Below are 23,704 nucleotides of genomic sequence, written 5' to 3' on the forward strand. Positions count from 1 at the left end.
TCACCTCCATCACCCTGCTGGCCACACTTCTTTTGATGAAGCCCAGGATGTAGTTGGCCCTCTAGGCTCCAGCGCACACTGGTGGCTCATGTTAAGCTTCTCATCTACTACCACCCCCAAGTCCTTTTCCTTGGAACTGACCTCTAGCCATTCTCCCCCCTGGGAGAATGTATTTGTGCCTGCAGTTGTGCTGACCCAGGTGCCAGGACCCTGCACTTGGCCTTGTTGAACTTCATGAAGTTGGCATTGGCCCACTTCTCCAGCCTATCAGGATCTCTCGGGTGGCATCCATTCCCTCTTGGGTGTCAGCTACTCCACACAGCTTGGTGTCATCCACAGACTTGCTGAGGATACACTCAATCCTACTGTCCATGTCTCCAACAAAGAAGTTAAATAGCACTGGTCCCAATACTGACCCCTGAGGGACACCACTCCTTGCTTGCCTCCACTTGGACACCACCCTTGATCACAACTCTCTGGGTGTAGTGTCCAGCCAATTACTTATCCACAGGGCGACCCATCTGTCAAATCCATGTCTTGTCAATTTGGAGACCAGGATGTTGTGTGGAACAGTGTCAGATGCCTTGCACAAATCCAGATTGATTACTTCAGTTGCTCTTCCACTATCCACCATCTCTGTAGTCTTGTCATAGAAGGCCACCAAACTGGTCAGACATGACTTGCCCTTAGTGAAGCCATGTTGGCTGTCACCAATCACCCCCTTATTGTGCCTTAGCAGATTTTCCAGGAGGATCTGTTCCATGATTTTGCCAGGCACAAAGGTGAGACTGACTGGCCTGTAGTTCCCCTGGTCTTCCTTTTTTCCCTTTTCAAAAACTGGGGCTATGTTTCCTTTCTTACCAATCAGCAGGAACCTCACCAGACTGCCATGACCTCTCAAATATGATGGATAAAGGCTTAGCAAGTGCATCTGCCAGCTCCCTCAGGACCTGTGGATGGACCCCATCAGGTCCCATAGGCTTGTGCACCTTCACGTTCTTTAGATGGTCATGAACCTGTTCTTCTCCTACAGTGGAGGTTGCTTCATTCTCCCAGTCCCTGCTTTCACCTGCTGTGGCCTTTGCAATGAGCCTGGAGCCCTTGCCAGAGCAGACTGATGCAAAGAAGTCACTGAGGACCTCAGCCTTCTCAATATCCTGCATAGCTAGGTCTCCTGTTTCCTTGAGGAGAGGGCCTGCATTTTCCTTGGTTGTCCTTTTATCCCCAGTATACCTATAGAAGCTTTTCTTACTGCTCTTTACACAGAGCTGGCTGTGTGGCAGAACTCAGAGTGTTAGGATTAATGGAGCAGGGTCAAGTTGGAGGCCTGTAATCAGTGGTGTCCCCCAGGAGTCAGTACTCAACAAGGTCGAGCATAGCACCTCTCTTTGTTGGTTCCTTGGTTACTTGGAAAAGGAGGTTGTCATCAACACACTCTAGGAACCTCCTGGGCTGTTTGTGCTTTGCAGAGTTGTCCCTCTAACAGATATAATTTAGATTATACACATTTTTAATAATAGGTTCTCAATTATAATTACAGATGAAGCTGAAAATCTGTTACTTTCTGGCACGAAATGAGCCTGACATTTGTGAGCACTGTGGTTTTGGATAATTAGGAATATTTTATTGCCTCTAAAATAGTACTGTTCTTACTGGGTGGTGTTGCACTTCATTGCTTATCAGCTAGAGGGCATTTGTGTGTGTCTATACACAAATAGATGTGAGTATTTAGATGTGGATGAGATGGTAAGTGCTCTTATATACTGTGTTTTCTCTTTCAAGTATTTATTGCTCTCCTTTTAATAATATTGGCATAATTATGTCTTAACATTTGCTGGATTGTTTTATAATATGGTGGTTTGTAGAAGACTTTGTCATGTATTGATCTCTGCTTACTTTTCATCTGTCAGTTAGACCTTTAGGTGCCTTGAGATACTTCTCAAGAAATACTGGTATAGCCTAGGTGCTGACACCTTCTACAGAAAATCTTCCTGGTTTTCCCCTAATGAGAACAGGGAAGGTGACAACTGCTCTTCTGCCATCTCATTTCAGCACTGTAGATTTGAAATTAAGTGTTGGCTGTTTTTTCATCCTCAGTTTAAATCCATGCAAATGTAACATGTATGTGGAAAGGTGTCTCCAAGTGAGCAAATGTGAATAGAATTTTACAGCTGTTCTATGGATAAGTGCTGTGTTGTAACTCTTCTTGAAGCTGTTTGGATTTTTTGGATAGTTTGACATGGTCAGGTTTGTTTCAGGTCAGCAGACTGGTGTGGAGATGGTCACTCTGGTCACTCCTGTGTGTTGCACTAGTGGGTGCATGGCAGGTAGTATGTGGTCAGGGAGCTCAAGGTGGAAATGGTTTAGGAATTTAGGTCTGGTGTGTTTGGTGCATAGCTTAACACTCCCTAGAAGATGTGTGTCTTCAGTTGCTGTGACTTTTTGCTGCAATGGCAATTCCTCATTGACCAAAAATGTGACAGATTAAGGGACTTTCCCCTAATTTCTGTCCAAAGAACAGGCCCAGGTGAGGGGAAAACAACTGGGTAACAACCCTTGCTAAAACCTCTACAGGTAGGACAGCTTCAGGGATGGGACTGACAGCAGAAAGTTACTAAAGTTTAGAAAAATCTTTTTAAGATTGTTGTTTGTCACTGAAACAAACCCAAACTTCAAAAAGGGGCTGTGTATGCAGCTTTTGTTCTAACAGGTTCAGTTTTCATTAAAGGGAGATAAATGCTGCTGAATGCTTGCCTGGAAAATTTAAGTGGTTTCTGCATGGACAGTTTATTGTGGGATGTGTATAGTTTTGGTAATGGCCAAGAGATTGAGTCTCAGAAAAATGTAAAGATTGCTGTAATAGTGCTCTGAGGGTTTGTTCCAGCTATGTTAAATGCTTTAGCACCCAGGAGATTAACGTGATTTGAAGTGTGGAGAAACTTTTCTCCCTTAAGATATCCCTTTCCTTAGTAAATCTCTCGGATAAGTGTTCCAGTACGTTATTTTTTATTAAGTTGATTTGCTATTAATGCATCTGGTTAACTCTTTCACACAGTTGTTTTTACATCTGTGTCAGTGTTGTAATGACAGGAGAATTACCTTAAAGCAGTTAACTTTTTTCCAGCATTTAAACCCACAGCTTGCTATTGATTGCAGGCTGGGAACTGGGGAGTAACACCAAATAGTACAATGGGTGTAGGGACCCTCAAGTAACTCATGAGTAAAATTTCCTTTCAGGGTTAAAGAGATTAATTTATTATTATGCTGAGTGGGCCAAGATAATTGAATCCTAAAAATTTTAATGTAGCTCAGTTTTGTATATGTTTGTGTGTATCACTTTTTTCCACAGTAGATTTTGAACATCTGTCCTCTGACATTATCAATGAAGCACACAAATGGAGAGCTGTGCTGATGATTTACAGTTTTTAAATTTTGAACTGTTTTTATTCAGGGAATAGGTAGGTTTTCTTTATTTGCTGTTATGAAAAACCAACTTGGAAACTTCTGTCTTATTTTCCAGAATAAATTTTACATAGAAACCAAGCTTAACAGAGACTTAAAAGATGACCTTATAAAGCTGTTTACGGAACACGTTGCAGAAAAGCACATTTACAACCTAATGCGTAAGTAAACCCATTTGAATGTTTCTTACAATGGGAGTCTGGAAGACTTCAGTGCTTTTGATATTGCAGAAATCCACAGCAAACAGGAAGAATATTGCAAATGATTAGAGAACTGAAATACAAATTCTTTTTTAGGGCATCCACAGGCAGAGTGGTGGCACCCCTCAACTTTATTTTTTCTAATGTATGATTTTGTATGAAGTCGTGGCTTTCTTGAGTATCCGGGGGAACTGAGATGTATTTTCCCTTATGACTTGTGATTAGGAGATGATGAATGCTTTGTTGTCCTCTTGCTTATGCTGCCACTCTTTAATTTCATCATCAAAATATTGACGGGTATCATTAAGAATGTGGTGTGGTCAAAGAATTACAATACCCCCGGGGTTCTTGTCACGATGTGCTTGAGTACTCTGGTGACCTGCATGATGCTGACAGCAGGTTCTCTGTTAAGCTAAGTATCCCTTTCAGTGCTCCTGTGGGTGATTCCTGTCGTGAGCCACTGAGTTTGCCTGTCACTTGTTTTAAATCTTGGGTAATAGGATCTTTAAATTAAAGTAAAACTCAACTTTCTAACAGGTTCCTGAGAAATAATTTTAGCTACGTATCATATGATACAGTACTGTAGAAGTGCTGAAAATGTTCCTAATGTTTCTTTTCTGCCGTTCTCAGCTCTTCTTTCTAGCTTGCTGAAATTCAGACCAAAATAGAGAAGAATCTTATCTTCATTTTTTGAAGTATAAGGGCTCTGGGAAAATAGGGAGTAAGTCAGTGTTTGTTAATGACTTCCCAATAGATTTAGTTCAACAGAGGAGTGTTTTGTATTATGAAGGAGGGAAAAAATAAGGTTTTGAGTGGGTATGCTTAGGAAATTAATGTCAGTGAAATTGTGATCTAGATGGAGAAATGGGATGCAGGGATTATTTTTAAAAGAGATGCTGCAGCTGCCACTTCAGTGAGAAAGAAGCATGCCTTCCCACTATTTAAAAAAAAAACAACCAAACAATAAAATCTGTTTAATCAATTTGTGATCTAGACTCAGAGGACACGAATAACATCTGCTCCTCCTCTTGAAATTTGTTGCAATGTTTTTCATACAAAGGGGTTTGTTTGTAGCATCTTATCATACTATCAGAGCCTGGAAGCTGGCGTTTCTATTTGAAGTTGTTTTTCAGGACTGTAAATACATTTCAGGTTGTGTTGATTTAAGAAGAAGTTTCTGCTCCACTTCAAAAGATGGGGGGAAAAAAAAGTCAGAAGAGCAGCGCAGATCTCTTTAGTGTTTGATGTTGTTCAGACTCTCACTGGTTGAGGCAGCCCTAGTCCCTGTGCTGTGTGGTTGAAGGCAGGAAGATGCAAAATGAACTCCTGGTACAATGGTCTTTATCTGACACTTAGTTGCAGAAAATAGAGTGATTAAGGTTTGAAATAATTATTTACAGAAGAAACGTGCAATTTACTTGACGGTACAAACATTTGAGTTGGTTCCTTTGGCTTTTTTTTTTTTTTGATAGAGGAAATGTTTCAAATAAGAAAAAGCTTCACTGTCTAGAGCACTTCTGAGCAGCTAAAGTAAATACATAAAAATTGTATCATGTGGATCCATGGACACAGTTGTGTTCGTGAAATACTTTTACACTGACGAAATTATCAAGTCAATGCTCTTCAATTTAAAGGGGATACATTTGAACTAATTGAATATAACCTGATTTTTTTCCTTACAAAGCCAAAGCTGGCTCTTGCTGATAAGACTGCTGTGTTAAATGGCTTGGAGAAGTTCTTATGTGCAGAACTACTTAACTAAATGCAACGAGTGAAGATACAGCATCTTATTTGCAAGAAGCTTCAGAAAAGGGAAGAGGGAAGATGCAGATAGCATCCCCTTGTCACTAGGGAAGGGGTGTTGGAGAATGTTGTCTTTGTTCCTGCCAGAGTCCTGCATGAGATGACTTGTAAGCAGAAAATGTCAGAAATATGTGTTTTGTCTCCTTATGCAGCCACTGTCTCTTCTAGTAGGTTAGACTGGACTGAAATCTCAGTGTCCTTGAAATGTCCTGTCTGTTTCTTCTTCCAATTATTGAAGATTTAACTGTCTTCAGTGGTGAAAATGAATAACTGCTCCTGAAACTCTCTAGTACTTGCAGGAGGTAAAATTCAATAGCAGAGAGTATTTGGATATTGGCAGCTTAGTGCCCGAAACAAGCTTGGTTTTGAACCTAACAGAAGAGAAATCTACTAACAGCATATTGCTGTTTCTCCTTGGTGCATAGATCACTTGCAGAAGTTACTCAACTGGAAGGTCAAGTGAATTGTGTCAGGGGGAAAACTGCTTTCTTCAGCATTTCTGGTTATGTTCCTGTTCATTGGGGTAAGCAGTGGAGAGAAGGTAGTTCAGTTTTCACATACACAACCACAGGTCTTTTCCTTTTTTATAGTTCATCTGCCATTGCTATTTGATTCTCATACTATCATCCACACAAAACTAATTCTATAGCAACACTCATCTGGCATGATTTGTGCTCCAAAGATTTGACTAGTGTTACCTTTGCTCTGTCATTGAAAAAAAAATCACATTAACGTTTTTAATTAATGTTCTTGCCTGAAAAATGCATATACTTAAAATTAAATGCATTTACTTTTAAAGCATCAGCTGAATTTTTCCTGATCCTGTTGCAGCAATCATCTTTCCAGGTTTCATGATACCATTAAACCTCTTTAGCACGAAATAAAACAGTGCTTTGGTGCAACAGATGTTTGAGGGCCGTGGGTTTCTATCTTGAAAGGTATGTGCCCTGCAGGAAGAGCTGAAGGTTTCCTTGCACAGTTTACTCTGTCTGTGTTAATATAAAGTGGTGTGGTGTAAAGCCAGCAGATCTACAGAGGGTGAAACACCTACACCTTCATGTTGAGGACCCAGCATTGGCCTTGACAAGCATTTTGGAGAGTTTTATTTCATGCTGACTAATGTCTGCTCCTGTGGACGGGATGCCCTGTTAGTAGTTGGAGCACATCTGGTTTAATCCTGGCCAAAAGGAAGGAAGTTAATATGTTCCAAGGCAGCTCTGTCATATGCACCAAGGAGCAGTAAGTGGGGATGATCAGTGAATTTGCTCCAAAAGCACATTTCTAATCTGAACTAAAGCATTAATATAGAACCTGCCCTTAACCATTTGAGATCTCTGTTCTTTTTTTCCTTTGAGACACAGTGTCTCAAAGTGTGGTGGCAAAAGCAATATGTTAAAGAAAGTCCCATTTGATTACTGAGGCTCTTTCCTTCTGTAATATGTTGGATGTTGTTCAGCCCCCAGACACTGCTTTGCTTACTTTTTTCCTTAAAATGTGCAAAATCAGTCTGAGCAGAAAATCTGCACGACCTTACTCTGTCACCTTCATAAAGCTATGTTTCATGCTTCTTAATTTCAGGATGATACAGAAAAATCAAATGGAATATATCTTAAAAAAAAAAGTCTTTAGAATCTGCCTACATGTCTGGGTAGCTAAAATGAAATGAGAAGATCCTTACTGAGGGTCTTAAAAATGAAGCAAGGTAGCAGAGCACTAGGAGAAGATACTGATCTATTCAGTACCAGACTAAACTATATTATATGAACTATATCTGTATTTGTACCAGACTAAAATGGAGGAACTTCTGTTAGAACAAAAAGTTAATTTACTTTTGCCCCTGGCTATAGAGCTGCTGAAATACCAGCTTTCGACAGCAAATGTTCTGGGGGCCAAGAATGTTCTATAGCAAAAGGGGTCCTTTTTGAGATGTAGGGAAGAGAAGCATTTATTTTCCCTTTCTTTGTTAAAAGTAGTTTTCAAAGATTTTTGTTCATCTATGGGATTGTAAATCCATTCAGTGTTTCACTTCTGGTTTGTTGTTCTTAGGCAAATAGTTTAATCCCATTACCTCTACTTCAAATTGCCATTCTAACCTTAAAACAAGGTTTTCTTTCCTTTCCTTCCTTCCTGTCTTCATTCCAAATGCTGACAGACACAGATAAGTTATCGTGAGTTAAGTGCAGTATGTTCCGCTTCTTCTCCAGCGTGTGTGGACTGTGCTGGGGCTCTGCTGTTGCAGGAAAATTGGCCATTCTTTCTTCAGATCACTGAATTGGCACATTGATGTAAGTCTGTTCTTAGACCTCAGCAGTTGCCCCTACCCTCTCAAGGGCTGTATAGGATAGCTTTTATAGCTATTTATCTTATAGAATCACCAGATCACAGGGGTTGGAAGGGACCTCTGGAGTTCATCAAGTCCAACCCCCCTGCTGCAGCAAGAACACCCAGGGCAGATCACACAGGAACACATCCAGATGGGTCTGGAAACTCTCCAGAGAAGGAGACTCCACAGCCTCTCTGGGCAGCCTGTCCCAGGGCTCTGTCACCCTCACAGTAAAGAAGTTTTTCCTCATGTTGAGATGGAACTTCCTGTGTTGTCACTTGGTGCTGTTTCCCCTCACCCGATCACAGGGCACCACTGAAAAGAGACTGGCCCATTCTTGACACCCACCCTGCAATATTTATAGACATTAATCAGGTCCCCTCTTAGTCTTCTCAAGACTAAACAGCCTCAGGTCTCTTAGCCTTTCTGTGTTCTGTAGATCTGGTGGAATAATCAAGAATAACACACCAGTTTAAAGTTGGTATCACGAATATTGAAGTGGTGGCTGTAATTTGACAGATAAGGGCTAAGTAATTGTATTGTAACTATATTGGAAGCAGTACTGTTACCAGCTGTAGAATATGCTCGTATTCTTTAAATAACAGTTAATCTACACAGAAATTTGGTCACTGAACTGAAATCTGCATCAAAGAACTAGGTTATTTTGAAAAGTTGCAGCTACGTTTTTTTGCTTTTCTTGGTTTCTGTTGATAATCAAGTTGCAGTGCCTCAAAGCAGGAAGTTTTTAAATTGGAACATATAGTTTTAAATAATAATGGTCATGTTTAATCTAGCTCCTTGATAAAGAAATAGGAATAATGTTCCCATTTCAATAAGCCTTCGTAAAATTGTAAACATGAAAAGATCACCTTATTTTCCAATTTTACATGTCCAAAAGACTGTATTTCTAAATTTATAGCTTTGGTTTTCATCTTTATTCTTGTGCAATATTGAATATTATCCATGGGATTAAGCCTTGGAATTTTTATTTTGTGGCATTTTTATTAGATATTTAATAAAGCTTTTGGGCTTCATCATGGATATTTAAAAAGTAATCTGTGGCTTTATTAAATGCCCAGTGGCAAACAGTAATAAATATGTTTTTATGGTTTTTTTCCCCTAATTTACATTTTAATTAATTGCAAAGTCTTGTAGAATTTAAGTTGCTAAAAATTTATTTTGAGCTGTCTAAAGAAAAATGAGTTGGATATAACTGCAAATGTGAGGGTTAAGCCAGAAGGAAAATTGGTTTTCATGAAAAAGGCTTTTGAAGTTCTAGATTGATAGTTGATGTTACTACTGATGGTTAAATACAAATCATACTTGGGGACAAGTAATGAAAAGGTTGTTGATGAAGCTTTATCAGTCAGTTTAATAACAAAATAGACAGTGAGTAAAAGCCCCAACAAACCCAAAACACTGAAGAATGAAAAAGCTGAAAGAACCCAAAAAACCATCCGACTTCCCAAAAAACCTCAACCCAAGATAACAACAAAAACCTACAGCCACATCTTGGACACCAGCTGCAGTGGTTCCCTTCCCCTTTAATTGCAGTTGTCATGTGGGGTGCAATCAAATGCTTTGCACAGCCTGGATTGGGGAGTAAAGGTTGGGATACAGGAACCATGTTGAAGGTGAATCTGATGTTATCACAGTGAAGTGGAAGGGTGTGTGCGGTCAGATGGACCTGATAGAATTTAGTTGAGGGAGAGATAATTTGTTATACCCTAGGTTTGAGCACGTGGGAGCTGATGGTGTTCCCAAGGGGCAGAGCTGCCAGGTAAGCTGGTGCTGTGAGGGTTTGTTTGGGCTGTGCCCTGGTGACGACAGCTCTGTCATGACTCCTGCACAGCCCTGGATTTCTCACAGTTGTGTAAGGGCACAAGTTCTGTGGAAATATCAGAGGTGTTGTTCTGTGAAATAATACAAACATTGCATATAAATTGGAATGGAGTCCTCAAGAGCACAGTCTGTATGATGGGATAAAGATCTCTGGGATACATTTGGTTTACTTTGCAGCTTCATTAAGCAATCAGTTCTGCTGCTGGGTAAGAGGGGAGAACAGTTGACTAATACCTTGCTTGTGGAAGCTCTTGGAGTTGCTTTTAGTGGGAATACACTTTATAATTTTAAGTGCATTATTGAATAATAATACGACTTTGAAAACATCTGCCTAAGCCATATATATGCATGCTTTGTTAAAATATCTTACTTTGAAGATCTGCAAGATTATGGCAAAGGGAGGGGAAGAAAAATACCTTGTGCACTAACATGCAAAAGTTTCACTGTTCTGCCAGAATAATTACATCTTTGCCAAGAAAAGTAAATCTGTTCTGAAAGGATGGTTGAAGGAAGAATCAGATTTTTAGAATAGCCAGCTCCTAGTTTTTACAAATGAGTTTGAACTTCTAAGCTGTCATCTGCCACTCCTGGCATTCCTGGGGTCCTGCCCCAAATGCCCCTCTGTAATTAGGAATAGCTTAAACCTTCATTGAAGGAGAAGCTTCCTCAGTGCTACTCTGCCTTCCTGGAGAAAATCTGTTACTAAAGAGTACCTGAAGTGCAGCATATTCATACCTCACTTATTCCAGTATAGATCATCCCACCATTCCTCAAACAAATCCCAAGGTCATCCTGGGCATTGTGTCTGTTCAACAATATTTCAAAGCATCGTGTATCTTTCTGCAATTAAAGCATTTCATCATGGGAACCCACACTTCTCTTCTTCGATTCTGCCGTGAGTTATTTTCAAGACTTATTTGCAGGTTAATTAACTTTTTGCATATTGGTTACTTAGTCTGTAAAGTGCAATTTTAGTTCATAAACACTGTGGAGGTGGTCAGATACTATCATAGTGTCATTACCACTGTCATTCATCTGAGGTTTAGTTTTATTCTGCTTCAGCCTGCTCTGTCTTTGTAAATGCTGCAGGTGGAGCTTCTGGGAGTAGGTGGAAGGAGTCTGTGCAACTTCTGGATTGTAGAGTCTCCTTAGTTATTCTAATCAAGCAAGAGCCAAAGCCTTAACACTGGAGGTCTTTTGTAAGATGGTGAAAGAATTTCAGCATATTTGGCACAGCTTTTGCTGTTCCTTGAGCTTAAGTGACCCTCTCTGAAGAAATAATACAGGATTGAAAGTCTGGGTAGGCTTCATTGCAAAACTGAAGATGAATTTGTGTGCAAAGGAATTTTACATCTTTTATGTGTTTCCATCTTTGTCTCTAAAACTGCCATTGAGACTTTTCAGATCTATCCATAGAGGGACATCTTGTTCATTCTTAGGAAGTCAGTCTGAAAATACACTTCCTAGTGCTAGTCATCCTTCAGGTGAAAAGATCTAGGCTGGGTTTGTTTGTACTGGGTGGCTTATTCAATAGAATATTCTTCTAGCTTTCTTTATTGAGAAACAGGAGATACATGCCAGTACTTTGTTGTATTGTTGTTGAACATGCTACCATCATACTTACTGACTTTACTGACTGTAAATTGAGAGTGAGTGGTTTAAATTTGCCTTGTAGCATATGGTGTCAGCAGTTGCAGGAACAAAGATAATAAATGTTAATTTCTGAAGCTGCAATAAAGTGAAGATATTTCTGTAGGATTTATCTCCAAGTGATTTATTCCACTGATTTATTAACGAAATCCCTTTCTAATGCCAGGTGATGTTGTCAGTAATCTAGAACAGAAGCAAGTGGCTGCTCATTTTACTTGCTTTATCTTGTTCATGTTATCTCTGAAGTGAGCTTTGTTCATGGGTGAATATTACCTTAAAGAGAAAATATTGCATGTTTATCACAGTGAAACATACTCAAGATGTGGACTGTCCTCTTAAACAGTTGCTTTTGCAAATCCTCCTGTTGGTCAGCACCCCAGACAGGTTAAGGGGCCACCTGTGGGAGTGCTGTGGGGGTTTCACTGGCTGGAAGGGAGGGAGAAAGGGAAGGAGAAAGGATGGAGCATCTTGCACCCCCAGCATGTCTCCAGTACCACAGGCTGAGCAGAATGAGATGAACTCCCAGCCTGGTGTGCTCATCACCTTTTGTCTTTGGTCCCTATATAACATAAAATAACACATTTCTTAGGTTCATTATCTCCCACAGTAAGTCCTGTACATGTACAGCTATATAAAGTAGCTTCTGAAATATTATTTAATGCAGCTTGGACAGTACTGATAGCACAATTTTCAGTTTATCAGGGATAAATTCAGAAGTTGTTTTATTTTTCTTGAAATCTTTTAAAATGTTCAAATGACTTAGCTCTGGACTTTCTGGTCTTTATATAAGTACTAATTCCTAGGCTTTTTAAAAAAATTGTTACACATTTTAGTTACAGGAATTTGCAGTTCCCTGGACACTTTACAAATCTATCTAAACTTAGGCTGAAGTAGCTACAGACTAAGTGTGTGTATATATACACACACACACACATTGTTTGGATTGAGCATTACTGTCACATTATGCCCTTTTCAATGTTATGGTTTTCAAGTTTTCTGGATGCCAAGGAGCTGTTTCCAAAAATCTTTAGGAAGGAGGCTGTAAATATGTCATTACAAAACAAATCATAGCCTTGCATCCCCTCAAGGCTTCAGCTGCAAGGAGCACTTTAAGAGGGTCCTTCATCTTTAGCAGCTAAACATAACCACTTAGATTACTTGGAGATTAGAAAAAATACTTTCTTTTTAATCTCCCTATTACATGAGCCACACAGAGGTTCACAAAGAGAAGGACACACTGCCAAAGGCTTTTCTTTTCATGGCAGGTACTGTAGATGCTGAAGACAGAGCTGGAGAAGCTTTGAAGTTTATAAAAGCAGAGTGTCTATAGTGTAAGCACAAGAGATAAACCCTTTAGGTAGAAATGTGAGAGTAATTTTTCCTCTCCATAGTGAGTACAGAAAGGTGTATATACTGCTCAGCTCTTATGTAGTGGTGTAAAAACTGAAAGGCAGCAGTTGGTTTAAACGGTATTGATTCATTTGTTTGTTTTATTTCTGGTCATTCAGATGGATGTACAAAGGCAGGCTACTACAGAAAACACCAAAAATGAAGTAGAAAAGTTGTGTTTAAAAGAACAAACAACTTCTAGTATTTGATTTTTACTTTTCGTTTGTGGTTTTCTTTTGTTAGGGTTGTTGTACTTCATTCCTAGACTTTCAGTGCAGTCTTAGTTTTATGGACAAGATGCTGAGCTCTATAACGTGAGGATTTGTGGGTCTCTGGGTGTTTAGCATAATCAGGATGAGAGTGCTTCTAAAAATTAATTGTGTACTTCAGTTCTGCATCTGAATACGTAGAGCTGTGGCTTGCTTGTTTTTTTCCTCACAACTCCTGCTGCCTGTCTGAAAATGGATTAAAATTAAGTTATTTCACATTTTCATCAGAACGTCATTTGAACAGAATGCTTCTCTTTCATGGTGATGTTTTATTACTCTTGACTTATCAGTCAGATCCCTGGCTATTTCCTTTGTGAGGACATCAGATAACAACAACAAAAAAAGCACAACTATTGTATTTCTTTGATAAAATAATGTATGTGTAATAGCCTGTCTTTCTTCATTAGAAGAACTGCTAATTCTTTTAATTTTATTTCAGCTTTACTTTTGGAAGCTCAGTCAACGCCGTTTCAAATAACTCCTTCAACCATGGCAAATATTGTGAAAGGCCTGTATACACTACGGCCAGGTAAGAAAGAAAAATGTCTCTAGGGCAGTCTCATACTGTGGTTTTGATATGTTTTCCTAAATACCAATGTGGTTGCTCTCTATCTCTGCACAATTAAACAAACAACTGCGTGTTATGTTCTGTCCACCCTAAAGCCCTGGTTCTTGTTGCCCTTCTCTGTGACCTGCACAAGGTACCATGTGAATACCCAATTAATTAAAAAAAAAAACAACCAACCAACCCAGCCCTGTACACTGGAGACAAAGGGAAGACCTACTTCTTCTGCTGTGTAGAAATGAAGGAAGGCTGTGTAATGAGTCAGGCATGGCAGAAGTTCAGAAGTATTGAAATGGTGAAAGTTTAATGTGAATTGCCCTCCAAATGGCCAGGTCTCTGATGTGAGATGAGTGACTCTTTCCTCTGTGAAGCCATTAATTGTTGGTATTGTTTAATGGAAGAGCTTAATTTAACTCCTCTGTACATCATGGCATCTTGTGCAACAATTATGTTGAAAGGAAGTTGGTGTTGCACGTTTTAATCAGTTATGTAGCAACGTCTTTGTTTCTGTAACTTCTGGAGAACTGAGCAGAGCTCTAGTCAGTGTTTAAAAGACTTCAGAAACACAAGGAAGTGTTCAAAATATCCATAAATAAATGGTACCTGCTTCCCTCCCTTTTACAGTACTGATGCTTTCTTCTTACCTTGGTGTCACTGAGAAGGATTGTGTCTGAGCTTCAGTGTTTTTTTGCTTTGCAATTCCCATTTATAAAATGAGGATGGGAAAGTTTTACAGAAGGACTTAGTGCAATGTTTAGCATGTATACAAGTCAGAAATCTGATGGACCCTCCATTTACAAAATGCATGGGTAAAGCACTTTCAGTAAGCAAGGATTGTTCTTACAACAGCAAAATTAACATCTTACCATCATTTTTAAGGTAATATTAATTTCGTTTTTACAAACTGTTCAGGGTTTGTTTGTTTTGGGTTTTTTTTTTCTTAGATTCAAGATCCTAAAATGTATTTAAAATAGAACAAAGTAACATGTGTCAAAAAGTAAAACTTTCACCTAAGAACTCTTCTGCATGTTTTGTTGTTGCTTTCCCTCATCTCACAGAATGGGTACAGATGGCACCAGCTTTATTTTCTAAATTCATCCCAAATATTCTGCCCCCTGCTGTGGAATCTGAACTTCAGGAATATGCTGCTCAAGACCAGAAGCTTCAAAGAGAGCTTATGCAGAATGGATTTACAAGGTAATAATTACTAATCTTCACTAGCAATAGTGCTAGGTAGGGCTGAAATGGTAAAAATGAGTTCACCTAAAGATATTGAAGAAATACTTTAAGAGTTGATAAAGAACCTTTACAATTCAGTATCTGAAATATGGCACTATTTTCCACAGCTTTAGAGCACTACCAACCCTACAGATTATACCAAAAAAGCAGATGATCTTAAATCTTGGTATATTTTCCCAAAACAAGTTGTGTACAGTTCGTGCCTTCTTTTGTTTTGGCTGTGCTCCTAAAGCATGATCATGCACTTGTTCAGCCTTTCCTTTGGCCATATATTTTTCTCCAAGCTGACTTTTTTCATGATGCTTCTGAAAATGTCAGTTGATAACTTCTTATTCCATTTTCAGAGCTATTTATACAGTCAAGGTGATTATTTTAAATAGGCATTTCTCTTCTGAGTATTGAATTGATGGTGGTGGGGAAATAAGGAACAGCAAAAGAGCAGAGAATTTTCATTACCTGTTTTGTTCTCTCAGGGCTGTGCCTGTTGCTCTGTGCTCTTCTGTTTAACTGCCTGGACAGGAGCACAGTGCTTTCCCACAGCAGTGGACCATTTTTTGCAGTATGTCAAACCCAGATCAGGCTGGGGAATCTATCATGCTGTTCCCTAGAGGATGGTCTCTGCATTAAGAGAATTCCTTTTTCCTTACCTCTGCAACACTGAGCATCTAGTCCTGTACACCCACTGGAAGTGGTGGGCATGGTTAGTGTTAGATGTGCTCCTGGATATTTCACACTCTTTCACAGTTTTCCTCAAAGGTAGTTTCTGTCTTCAAAGCGTGGTAAATTATTGAGCTTCAACACTCTGCTGCTGACCCTAATGCAAATGGTATTGTAGACTCTCCTTGTAAGGCTTTCTGTTGAGGAAAACATTTTTTTATAGATCTGCATGAGTTAAGATACTAAAAACAAAGCCATAAGAACCTGGGCTGAAAAAAGCAGTGTTTCTTTGCCCAGGAAACAGAAGCCTGAGACTTTGAAACTGAGTAGGCATATAGTGCTGACAAGAGAATGTAATGCACAGAATGAAACAAAACAGGAACATTTTAGTTTTATCTAACTTTCAATTTTACTAGTTCTGTAGGTGGCTTGTAATAGTTCTGCTTACAACTGCATTTCTCCAGTTTCACAATTCATATAGAATTGAAATGAAGTTTCAAGTAATAACAGTCCACAGCCACAAAAACAATTGATTTCAAAAATATTTTTCCCTAGGTACCTGAAAATAAGCCAGGCTTGTCAGCTTGGCTGTGAAGGTCTTGTGCTGATGCTGTGAGGATGTTGCTGTGTCCAAGACTAGGCAGGGTGGTGGCAAGAAGGATAGTGACCATTGCAAGGGCTAGATGTCTCCGTGGTGCTCTCTCGTTAGAGACTTAGTGGGGTCTTCAGGATGTATTTTAGCATCTTATATTTTATGCAGAAAAGTAGTTCTTTAGCACTAGAACTAATGCAATTCCATAGGAAACTCTTTCTATCCTGCATGATGGGTAGGGCCAAAGAAGAGATTAGTGTTTGAGGGGCTTGAGGATAGTCATAGAATCACAGAATGCCAGGCTGGAAGGGACCTCTAGAATCATCTGGTCCAACCTTTCTAGGTACTACTATAGTTTACATGAGGTTGCTCAGCACCCTGTCAAACTGAGACTTGAAACTGTCCAATGTGGGGAAGTCTACCCCTTCCCTTGGGAGACTATTCCAGTGTTTGAGTGGTGAAAATTTTACCCCTTGTGTCCAATCGGAATCTCCCCAGGAGCAACTTGTGCCCATCACCCCTTGTCTTTTCCATGTGACTCCTTGTAAACAGGGAGTCTCCATCTTCTTGTTAGCCACCCTTTAAGTCCTGCAACATGGTAATAAGATTCTTTTCCCAAGGCTGAACAAGCCCAGTTTTCTCAGCCCTTCCTCATATGGCAGGTCCTCCAGTCCTGGGATCAGCCTTAGTCATAAAAGGATAAACGAAGTAAAGGTTTCTGTGTCACATATTGTTTGCAGAGTCTAATTTCTAAGAGTTTCTCTTCCTTTTGGCTCTCTGCAGCATGGCATCTTCTGACTGTCAGACATGTGAAGAGTTTTGGTGTGCTTTGTAGATTTAGAAAAATGGCCCCCCCTCAGTCCCATGCTTTTTGTGCATCTGCTGAATCTATGTAGGTTGTTTTCAGCTTATTAAATGAAAATACAAAATAAAACGTTGCAGTGGAATAACTGATTGATGGCATTTACTGGCTGATGAATGTTTTGCACAGCATATTTTGCTTGATGGTACTGGCAGGGAGTCAGTGCAATCTGGTAAACACGGAGGTGGTTTAATGTGTTAAGAGTCTGTCATTGTTAAAAAGGACACAGATAAAATAAAACTGACATACAGGTAATATATTTGCTACATGGCATTTCAGAGTGGTATTTGAACTGCATTTTGCCTTGAAATGCATTTCAAGATGTAATAAACCTCTTCCTGTGTTATGAACATAGGATATATTTATAACTTCTCAGAATTGGGTTGATGTTATATTCGTTCAGATATAGATGCATCTATTTATAAAAAGGTTGTTTTTCTCATTTATCAAGTAGTATGCCAAGTCTGTTCCCCTTCCCCTTTGGGGTAGTATGAAATGTCATTTCTTCACCTCTAATTGTGCCCAAACTTGGTGATGTCTTTGCTGCTGCGTTTCCTACCACGACCATGAGGAGCACAGCAGAGTGAGGTGTCTTCAGCAGCATTAATGGCACGTCAGGTTCTACCTGAAATAGTCAGCTTGTCAACACTATTAAATACCATAGTTGCTGCAGAAAGTGAGAACACAAGCCAGTTGCTTGGCAGCGTTTCTCTGGTGAAAGACCTTGCTCAAGGCATATGTAACCAGTCCATCACCTTAAGAGTGGTTTCAGGGAAGTGTGCTTTGTATTATTAGAAAACTCCCTAATTTCTACCAATTTCCAGCAGATAAATGTGAAATCATAACCACTGTGATGAAAGTATACTGGAATCTTTTTGTCTTACATAAAGCAGTATCAATAACATATCTATCATCAGAAGAAATTTGTGAAGCAGGAAAATTTTCCAGCTTTAAGACTTTGTGTGCACAAGAATAAAGGGACAAAACCATGTTTTTTCCAAATAGCTGAGAATTTGAGTTTTCAGGGGCAATGATGTCAACCAGTGTTTATGCAACTTCAGTTATTTACTAAAACCTCCTGCTTACAGAGGGAGTGATGATAGCTCAGACTTGCTTAGAGTCTGATTGTTGGGTTTTCAGGTGCATCGAACCTTTTTAGACCAATGGATGCAGTTTCTCACTTCTATAAAATTTGATTGAGGAGTTTGAATTAAGGAAAACAATTTTATGCATGACTTAAGACCACAGTAGATACGAGCAATATGCCTCGTCTTAGTGTTGTAAAAAATTATCCTATAAAATCAAACCTACTGTCTTTAACAAAGGGGTGAGCTAATTAAATCTATAAAATACAGCATATGCTTCTGTTTAAGTAAGCTGAGAATCCTGCAGTCTTGTCTTATTGCTGCTGTGTTTGCATGTTGTTTCTAAAGTCTCTACAAGTTGATGATTGTGCTGAGGTTCTCCCTTTTTTAAAGTCATAGAATGCTTTGGGTTGGAAGGGACCTTTCAAGCTCATCTAGTCCAGCCCCCCCTGCAGTGAGCAGGGACACCTTCCATTATTAGTTCAGGTGATCATGAGAACACTTTTCTTCCTTCTTTCCTAGAGGTGACCAGTCACGCAAGAGAGCTGGAGAAGAGCTAACTTACAGTGAGTATGCATCTGACCCTGTGTGCTGCAGTCCCTGACAGGTTGGGCATAAAGGTGGTGGAGAGGTATCAGAGATGCCATCTCCACATGTAGCTAGCTGTTTGCCAGTGAAACCTTTACCTTTGTAAGGAATGATACAAACTTCTTGGATCTACAGCCTGGCTGACTGTGCTAGAGTCCACAGCCACGGGTGGGGTGGTAGGACACCCTAGCTACTGAGGCCAAGATATTTCCACTTCACTTACAGGGAAGCTGAAGTCTTGAGGAAAAAGAAGGTAGTTTTCCTGAGGTGCTGCCTGGTCAGGATAGAGATAGCAGGGGCATCACTGAAGTGATGAGCCAGGCCACCTCTGATACTAATCACCTGCTGGTGAGGTGTGTTTCTGGCTGTTGACAGAACACAGAGTTTGGAGGGGTTTGTGTGTTTCAACTTGGAACCCTCAATTACCTGCCTAAAGCACAGCCTGGGATCCACCTGCCTTGAGACACTAAAGGCAGGTTTTGGCTACAGATGTTCAAGTCATGCAACAGAAAGTTCTCTTCCACTTGTAGATTAAGTCTCTTGCTGCATGTTGAACTGGGAGGTTCTTCTCTTTGGTACTCCCTTAATCTTCCCCCGAGTGTGGGGAAGAGACGTAGGGAGGAGGATTTCCGTTCTCAGTTGGTTGCTCTACTTTGGACAGCCCTAACTTGGGTACAGAGATCTTCTGTGCTGACTAAATATTCATCTAGTAGCAAGTCTAGTCCCTTACATTCTAGGTTAGGGTTGAAGTTCAAGGTCCTGTTTGTCATTAAATAGCCTTGGGGGCTGGGGGATAGTGTCTGTCCTTGTAGTGTGGTTAACTTCATTTTATTGCATCCTTTCCACCAAGTTTCCCCCTCTGACTTTGGCTGAGTATGTTTGCTTTATTTCCTACCATAAGATACCACAGTTTTATGATGAACTGTTACTACAGCCTGGAATGAGTGGATGGGTGGGAACGTGGGGTCTCAGCTTCTGTTTCAGCTTCTGTTTCCAGTGGTGACGTTTTGAGGCAAGGCTGGGTTTTGAGTTTCTGGGGGAAGGGGTCAAATGACGTAAGGTGGAAGTTTAATATGAGAGAATTTATTGAACTTTGTATCTAATTTCAGATGGCTCATCAGCTTGTGCAAGCTCCAGGGGATACAGATAGTGAATATACTGGATCAGTCTCTATTCCTTGCCAGAACAGACACTGGAGCAGCACGGGTGGTATCCGGAGCCTCCTTTGGCAACTGCTGATACTCAGGCTCTGACACGAACTATGCCTCAAAGAAGAGTTTTGGACTTTCTTCTTTCTAGAATAAAATGTCAGTTGCTGCTACAATTGAGAGATTTTTTCGAAAGACGTGATTCCGTCGTCTGGCCTCCCAACAAGTTCAAGTTCAGTGATTTTTGTGAGGAATGCACCTTGAAAAACTATCCTTTCAAAGTGGAAATGGGCAGCCAAAATCAGCAGCTTCCAAAAACATTTGAACGGGAGAATCTTTTTTGCACTCTTTTCTTAATGTTAAGGACATTGTTAAAACTAGTTAACACGTCAGTGTATTAGTTTTTAAACTTCAAGGTATTTTCTGGAGCTTTTACTTAATAAGAATAAAGTTTCATTATTTTGCAGTATTTGTTCATTAGTTTAAAAATTGTCACCTTTTAAGAGTTGGTCCCATATAAATTTCTGTTCCGTCAGGGAGTTTTAAATTCCAGATTTTTCTTTTATCTCTTTACTTTTTGTTGTTGTTGATATTTTGAAATCTGTTTTCCTATGTGTTTGTACTCTGTGCCTTCAGCTTGTGCACTTTGCAACTTTATAGACCATATTTTGTTACTGCAAAATGTGTTCCTGAGGAAAAACTTGATGTGAACAAACATGCTGCAAAGTTGCACTTTTCTCTTGCATTAATGGGAGGTGGACATAAGGAGGAAGAAAGAAAGGTTGATCCTATCACCATCACTAATAGTGACTTGGAAGTTTGTCCCCTTTTAGTTTTCATGTGTGTTAGTGTTTAATGCTGGGACCAGCTTTTGTAGAAACCTCTCATTGACTTTGCATTGGCTTCCATAATTGCAATAGATTGAGGTGTGAATTCCAGACTGAAATACTAAGATGTGTTTTATGCTGTGCTGTGTAGGAAGACTGTGGGCAGAATTCTCCAGTCTAGTAGGTCTGCAAAGTGCATCTCCATCAGCACAAACCAGATTTGCAGCTGGTTGATCAGTGAACAGTGGTACCTGTCCAAGAGCACTTTGCAGCTCCTGTTCCACCTCTCCTGCTTTGGGGATGTGGCGGGGGTGTGATGGTGGATGTGCTCAGAATCAGGGAGGTGAGGAGTGGTGTGTTGTGTGTGTGTGTGCCCATCAGCCTCCTGCTTCCAGTTGTGTAAACTCAGCTGGAGATCCAGCTGAACCCAGTTCTAGGAGGTCTGGACTGGTGTCTGAATCCTAGTGGTGGTGACATGGATTTATCATCAGTAGTATGGCTGATGCAGTTCTTTCAGGAGGGGAGAATCATACTTGAAAAAGCAGTTTGACTACAGGTTGTTGGGTTTTTTGTTGGTTTGTTTTTTGTTTGGTTTTTTTTGTTGTTTTTTTTCATTACTATGGATTTATTTTTTGTTGCCTTTAGTTATGAAGAGAAATAATTTGGTAATATAAAATCTTTCTGAGGTGAAACAAAAGTTTGTTCAGTTTGGTCTTGCACAACTCTTATGCCTGTTCAGGAAGAACAACACAAAAAAACCCAAAGCAACACAACCCCCTTATGTTTGCATGAGTTCATTACAAAATGCAGGAGAAAGATATAAAACTAGTTGTGGCAGGGACTAAGTTTCTTTTTAGTTTTGGAGCCAGGCTCTATGGAAATGAATTTAATTCTCTAGGTTTCACACCAGCCACTTTGGCAGTGCTGTTAGTTTGGGGTGACTGGGGGGAGGAAGAATGAGGAGGACATTGCTGTGGTTTACAGGTTCAAATCTGATTCACTTATATATTTCTTTGCATATTTGCAAAGCCTGTTTAATTTAATGAAGTTTTTCTTTTACAATTAAAAATGAATGCTTTAGTGTTTTGGGTTTTTTGTTTTGTTTTCTATATGTAGAACAATGCCAGCAGTCTAATCTCATCCCCAGTAGTGGAAAACCAAACCACTCTTGAGTAGGGGTTTTTCAAGTGTTGATAGTATTTCCTTCGTTTTTGCTACCAGCAACTTAAGTTGAAGCAGAATGAGATAAAAAAAAAAAAGGGTTTTGAAAATGTTGCTGAAATACACACACATGGAGAAGTCACTGAAGCCTAATAGGGAACAAAAATTATTTGCCAGCTGCCAGATTTGTATCAGTTTTGGCTTTAAACAAAAATGAAACCTCTGATAGTGTCCTTAGCTTTAAAAAAAAAATCACTGTTTGCTGAAATTACAATATTCTTGAGTTAGAATAGATGCATTAACTTAATTTGGTTAAGTTTGTTTACAGCTTCATTACCATTCAGTTCACATAATGCAGTAATCAAGCTCTCATCTCTGTTGGGTGATCACCATTTTTTTTTCCTGTTCATAAAGTGGTTTTACTGGTTCAAGTTTGTACCTAACGTGCAGAGGTTTTGCTTCATGTTTGAGGCAAGGGTTCAACGTTCATTTGAAGTCACACTATGTTTGGGACACAAACTTGTAGAACAATAATTCCATCAGAAGGCAAAGCATTCCTGTCAGTGTGGTTCACTTCGTGTGCACTGGGTAGTGCTTGGATGCTTCTCAGTCCTGTGCAGTGTTCTCACTTGGCCACCATACCTGAGAATCTCTTTGTTAAGCTCTGTATTATGTTGTAAATCTGGCATTAAAGTTCCTGTATGTTTTGGCATTATTCACATAATGCTGAAATACTGTTTATCTGTCAAAGACATTATCATTGTGACTGAGCATGAAGCAGAATACAGCATACTATACTCAATGATTTTGTTTCTCTGTAAACTTGCATTTTACTTACAGTAAAACTAACTCAGCCAACTTGAGCTTTGGTACTGTTAAAGTCACAATTACCAACAGCATGAACCTAACTGCAGTATTTAATTTAACCAAATAACTTGTGGTAAATCCGTTGCATCTGTAGCTTACTCTGTTAAGAATAAGCAGTAAAGTTGGTTATACAATGGGTGTTCTCTTTATGTTGCACTGGTTCTATAGCCAAACTTGCTACATTAAAGTATTTTTAGATTAATTTCATTGCTTGATTTGGGAAGCTGAAATCTATAAATTCATCCTTCTGACTACTGCAATAGTAGGCAATTGTCCAGCATATGGTCAGGATGGTTTTTGACACAAAAGATAAAGTCTAACTAGGTAAGTACTCAACCCTCCTACGATTGGATCTCATTGATGCCTTTCTGCAGTTGTTGAGGTATTTGTGGATGGATGTTTTGAAGCAAAAGTGTTTAACTCCTGTTGTTTGGTAGATCAGCCAGATTAATCCCTTTCAATTTTTCCCTGATAGGAATGTTTACTTTCTACAGGTTTAAAAAAAGCCAAACACATAGAAACCAACCCCAAAGGCCGTGTCCTGAGTGACTGAAGAGTGTTTTCCATCTATGCTATGGCAATCCCAGTGAGAGGACTGTTCTTTAGAACTATGGAATAAAACCAGCTGCTTGAATTTTGACTCTTTAACCCAGCTCCAGCTGAGAGAAAATAAAGGTGTTTTGATGCCTCGACAGGCACCAGATACCCAGAGGGAACTTGGTACAGCTCACAATGTGCAAGTTATGGTACCTTTAGGATCATTATAGTTCTTGACCACGATGAAAAGGTCCTGCTGAAGAGGAATGGTCACTGCTTGGGTTCATGTCCTTCCCTTTCTGCCCTGCTAGGACTGTGTAACATGAGGATTGTCACTGTGCTGATGCCACTTGAGTAGAAAATTGCTTTTTTTCTGGGGGGATGTTTTGTGTTGAGCACTCTTGAGATTGCTTTTCACAGCTGGATCCTCTAAGTCTGCTAATGACAGTGTAGGTTTTCATCAGTGGTGTTAGCTTCACTGTGGTGAAGAGTTCCTTCTCTGCTCCTAGACACCTCCACTAGAAAGAAGCCTTGAAACGCACATGAAAAGCTCACTGTATCTTTGTGGAGGTGTTTGTGTGGTGTAGTGCTGAGCTGCAGACTGTGCTCCCAGTGTTGCCCCTAGGGAGGAAAAATAG

The 23,704-nt window shown here is 39.7% G+C and overlaps 1 protein-coding gene across 2 annotated transcripts in view; it reads left to right on the forward strand.

Annotated features, from left to right (window-relative positions):
* The window catches only part of CACUL1 (CDK2 associated cullin domain 1), a 45,016-nt gene extending 24,873 nt beyond the window's left edge, over positions 1-20,143 (forward strand). For both annotated transcript variants that reach the window (XM_051617851.1, XM_051617850.1), the window contains 5 exons: positions 3,521-3,623; positions 13,378-13,467; positions 14,562-14,700; positions 18,461-18,504; positions 19,636-20,143. In XM_051617851.1, the coding sequence (XP_051473811.1) occupies positions 3,521-3,623; positions 13,378-13,467; positions 14,562-14,700; positions 18,461-18,504; positions 19,636-19,676 (417 nt within the window). In that variant the 3' untranslated portion in view covers positions 19,677-20,143. The remainder of the gene's footprint in view (positions 1-3,520; positions 3,624-13,377; positions 13,468-14,561; positions 14,701-18,460; positions 18,505-19,635) is intronic.
* The last annotated feature ends 3,561 nt before the right edge of the window (positions 20,144-23,704 follow it).

The sequence above is a fragment of the Apus apus genome, chromosome 4, assembly GCF_020740795.1.
Source record: "Apus apus isolate bApuApu2 chromosome 4, bApuApu2.pri.cur, whole genome shotgun sequence".
In the NCBI taxonomy this organism is placed as follows: Eukaryota; Metazoa; Chordata; class Aves; order Apodiformes; family Apodidae; genus Apus; species Apus apus.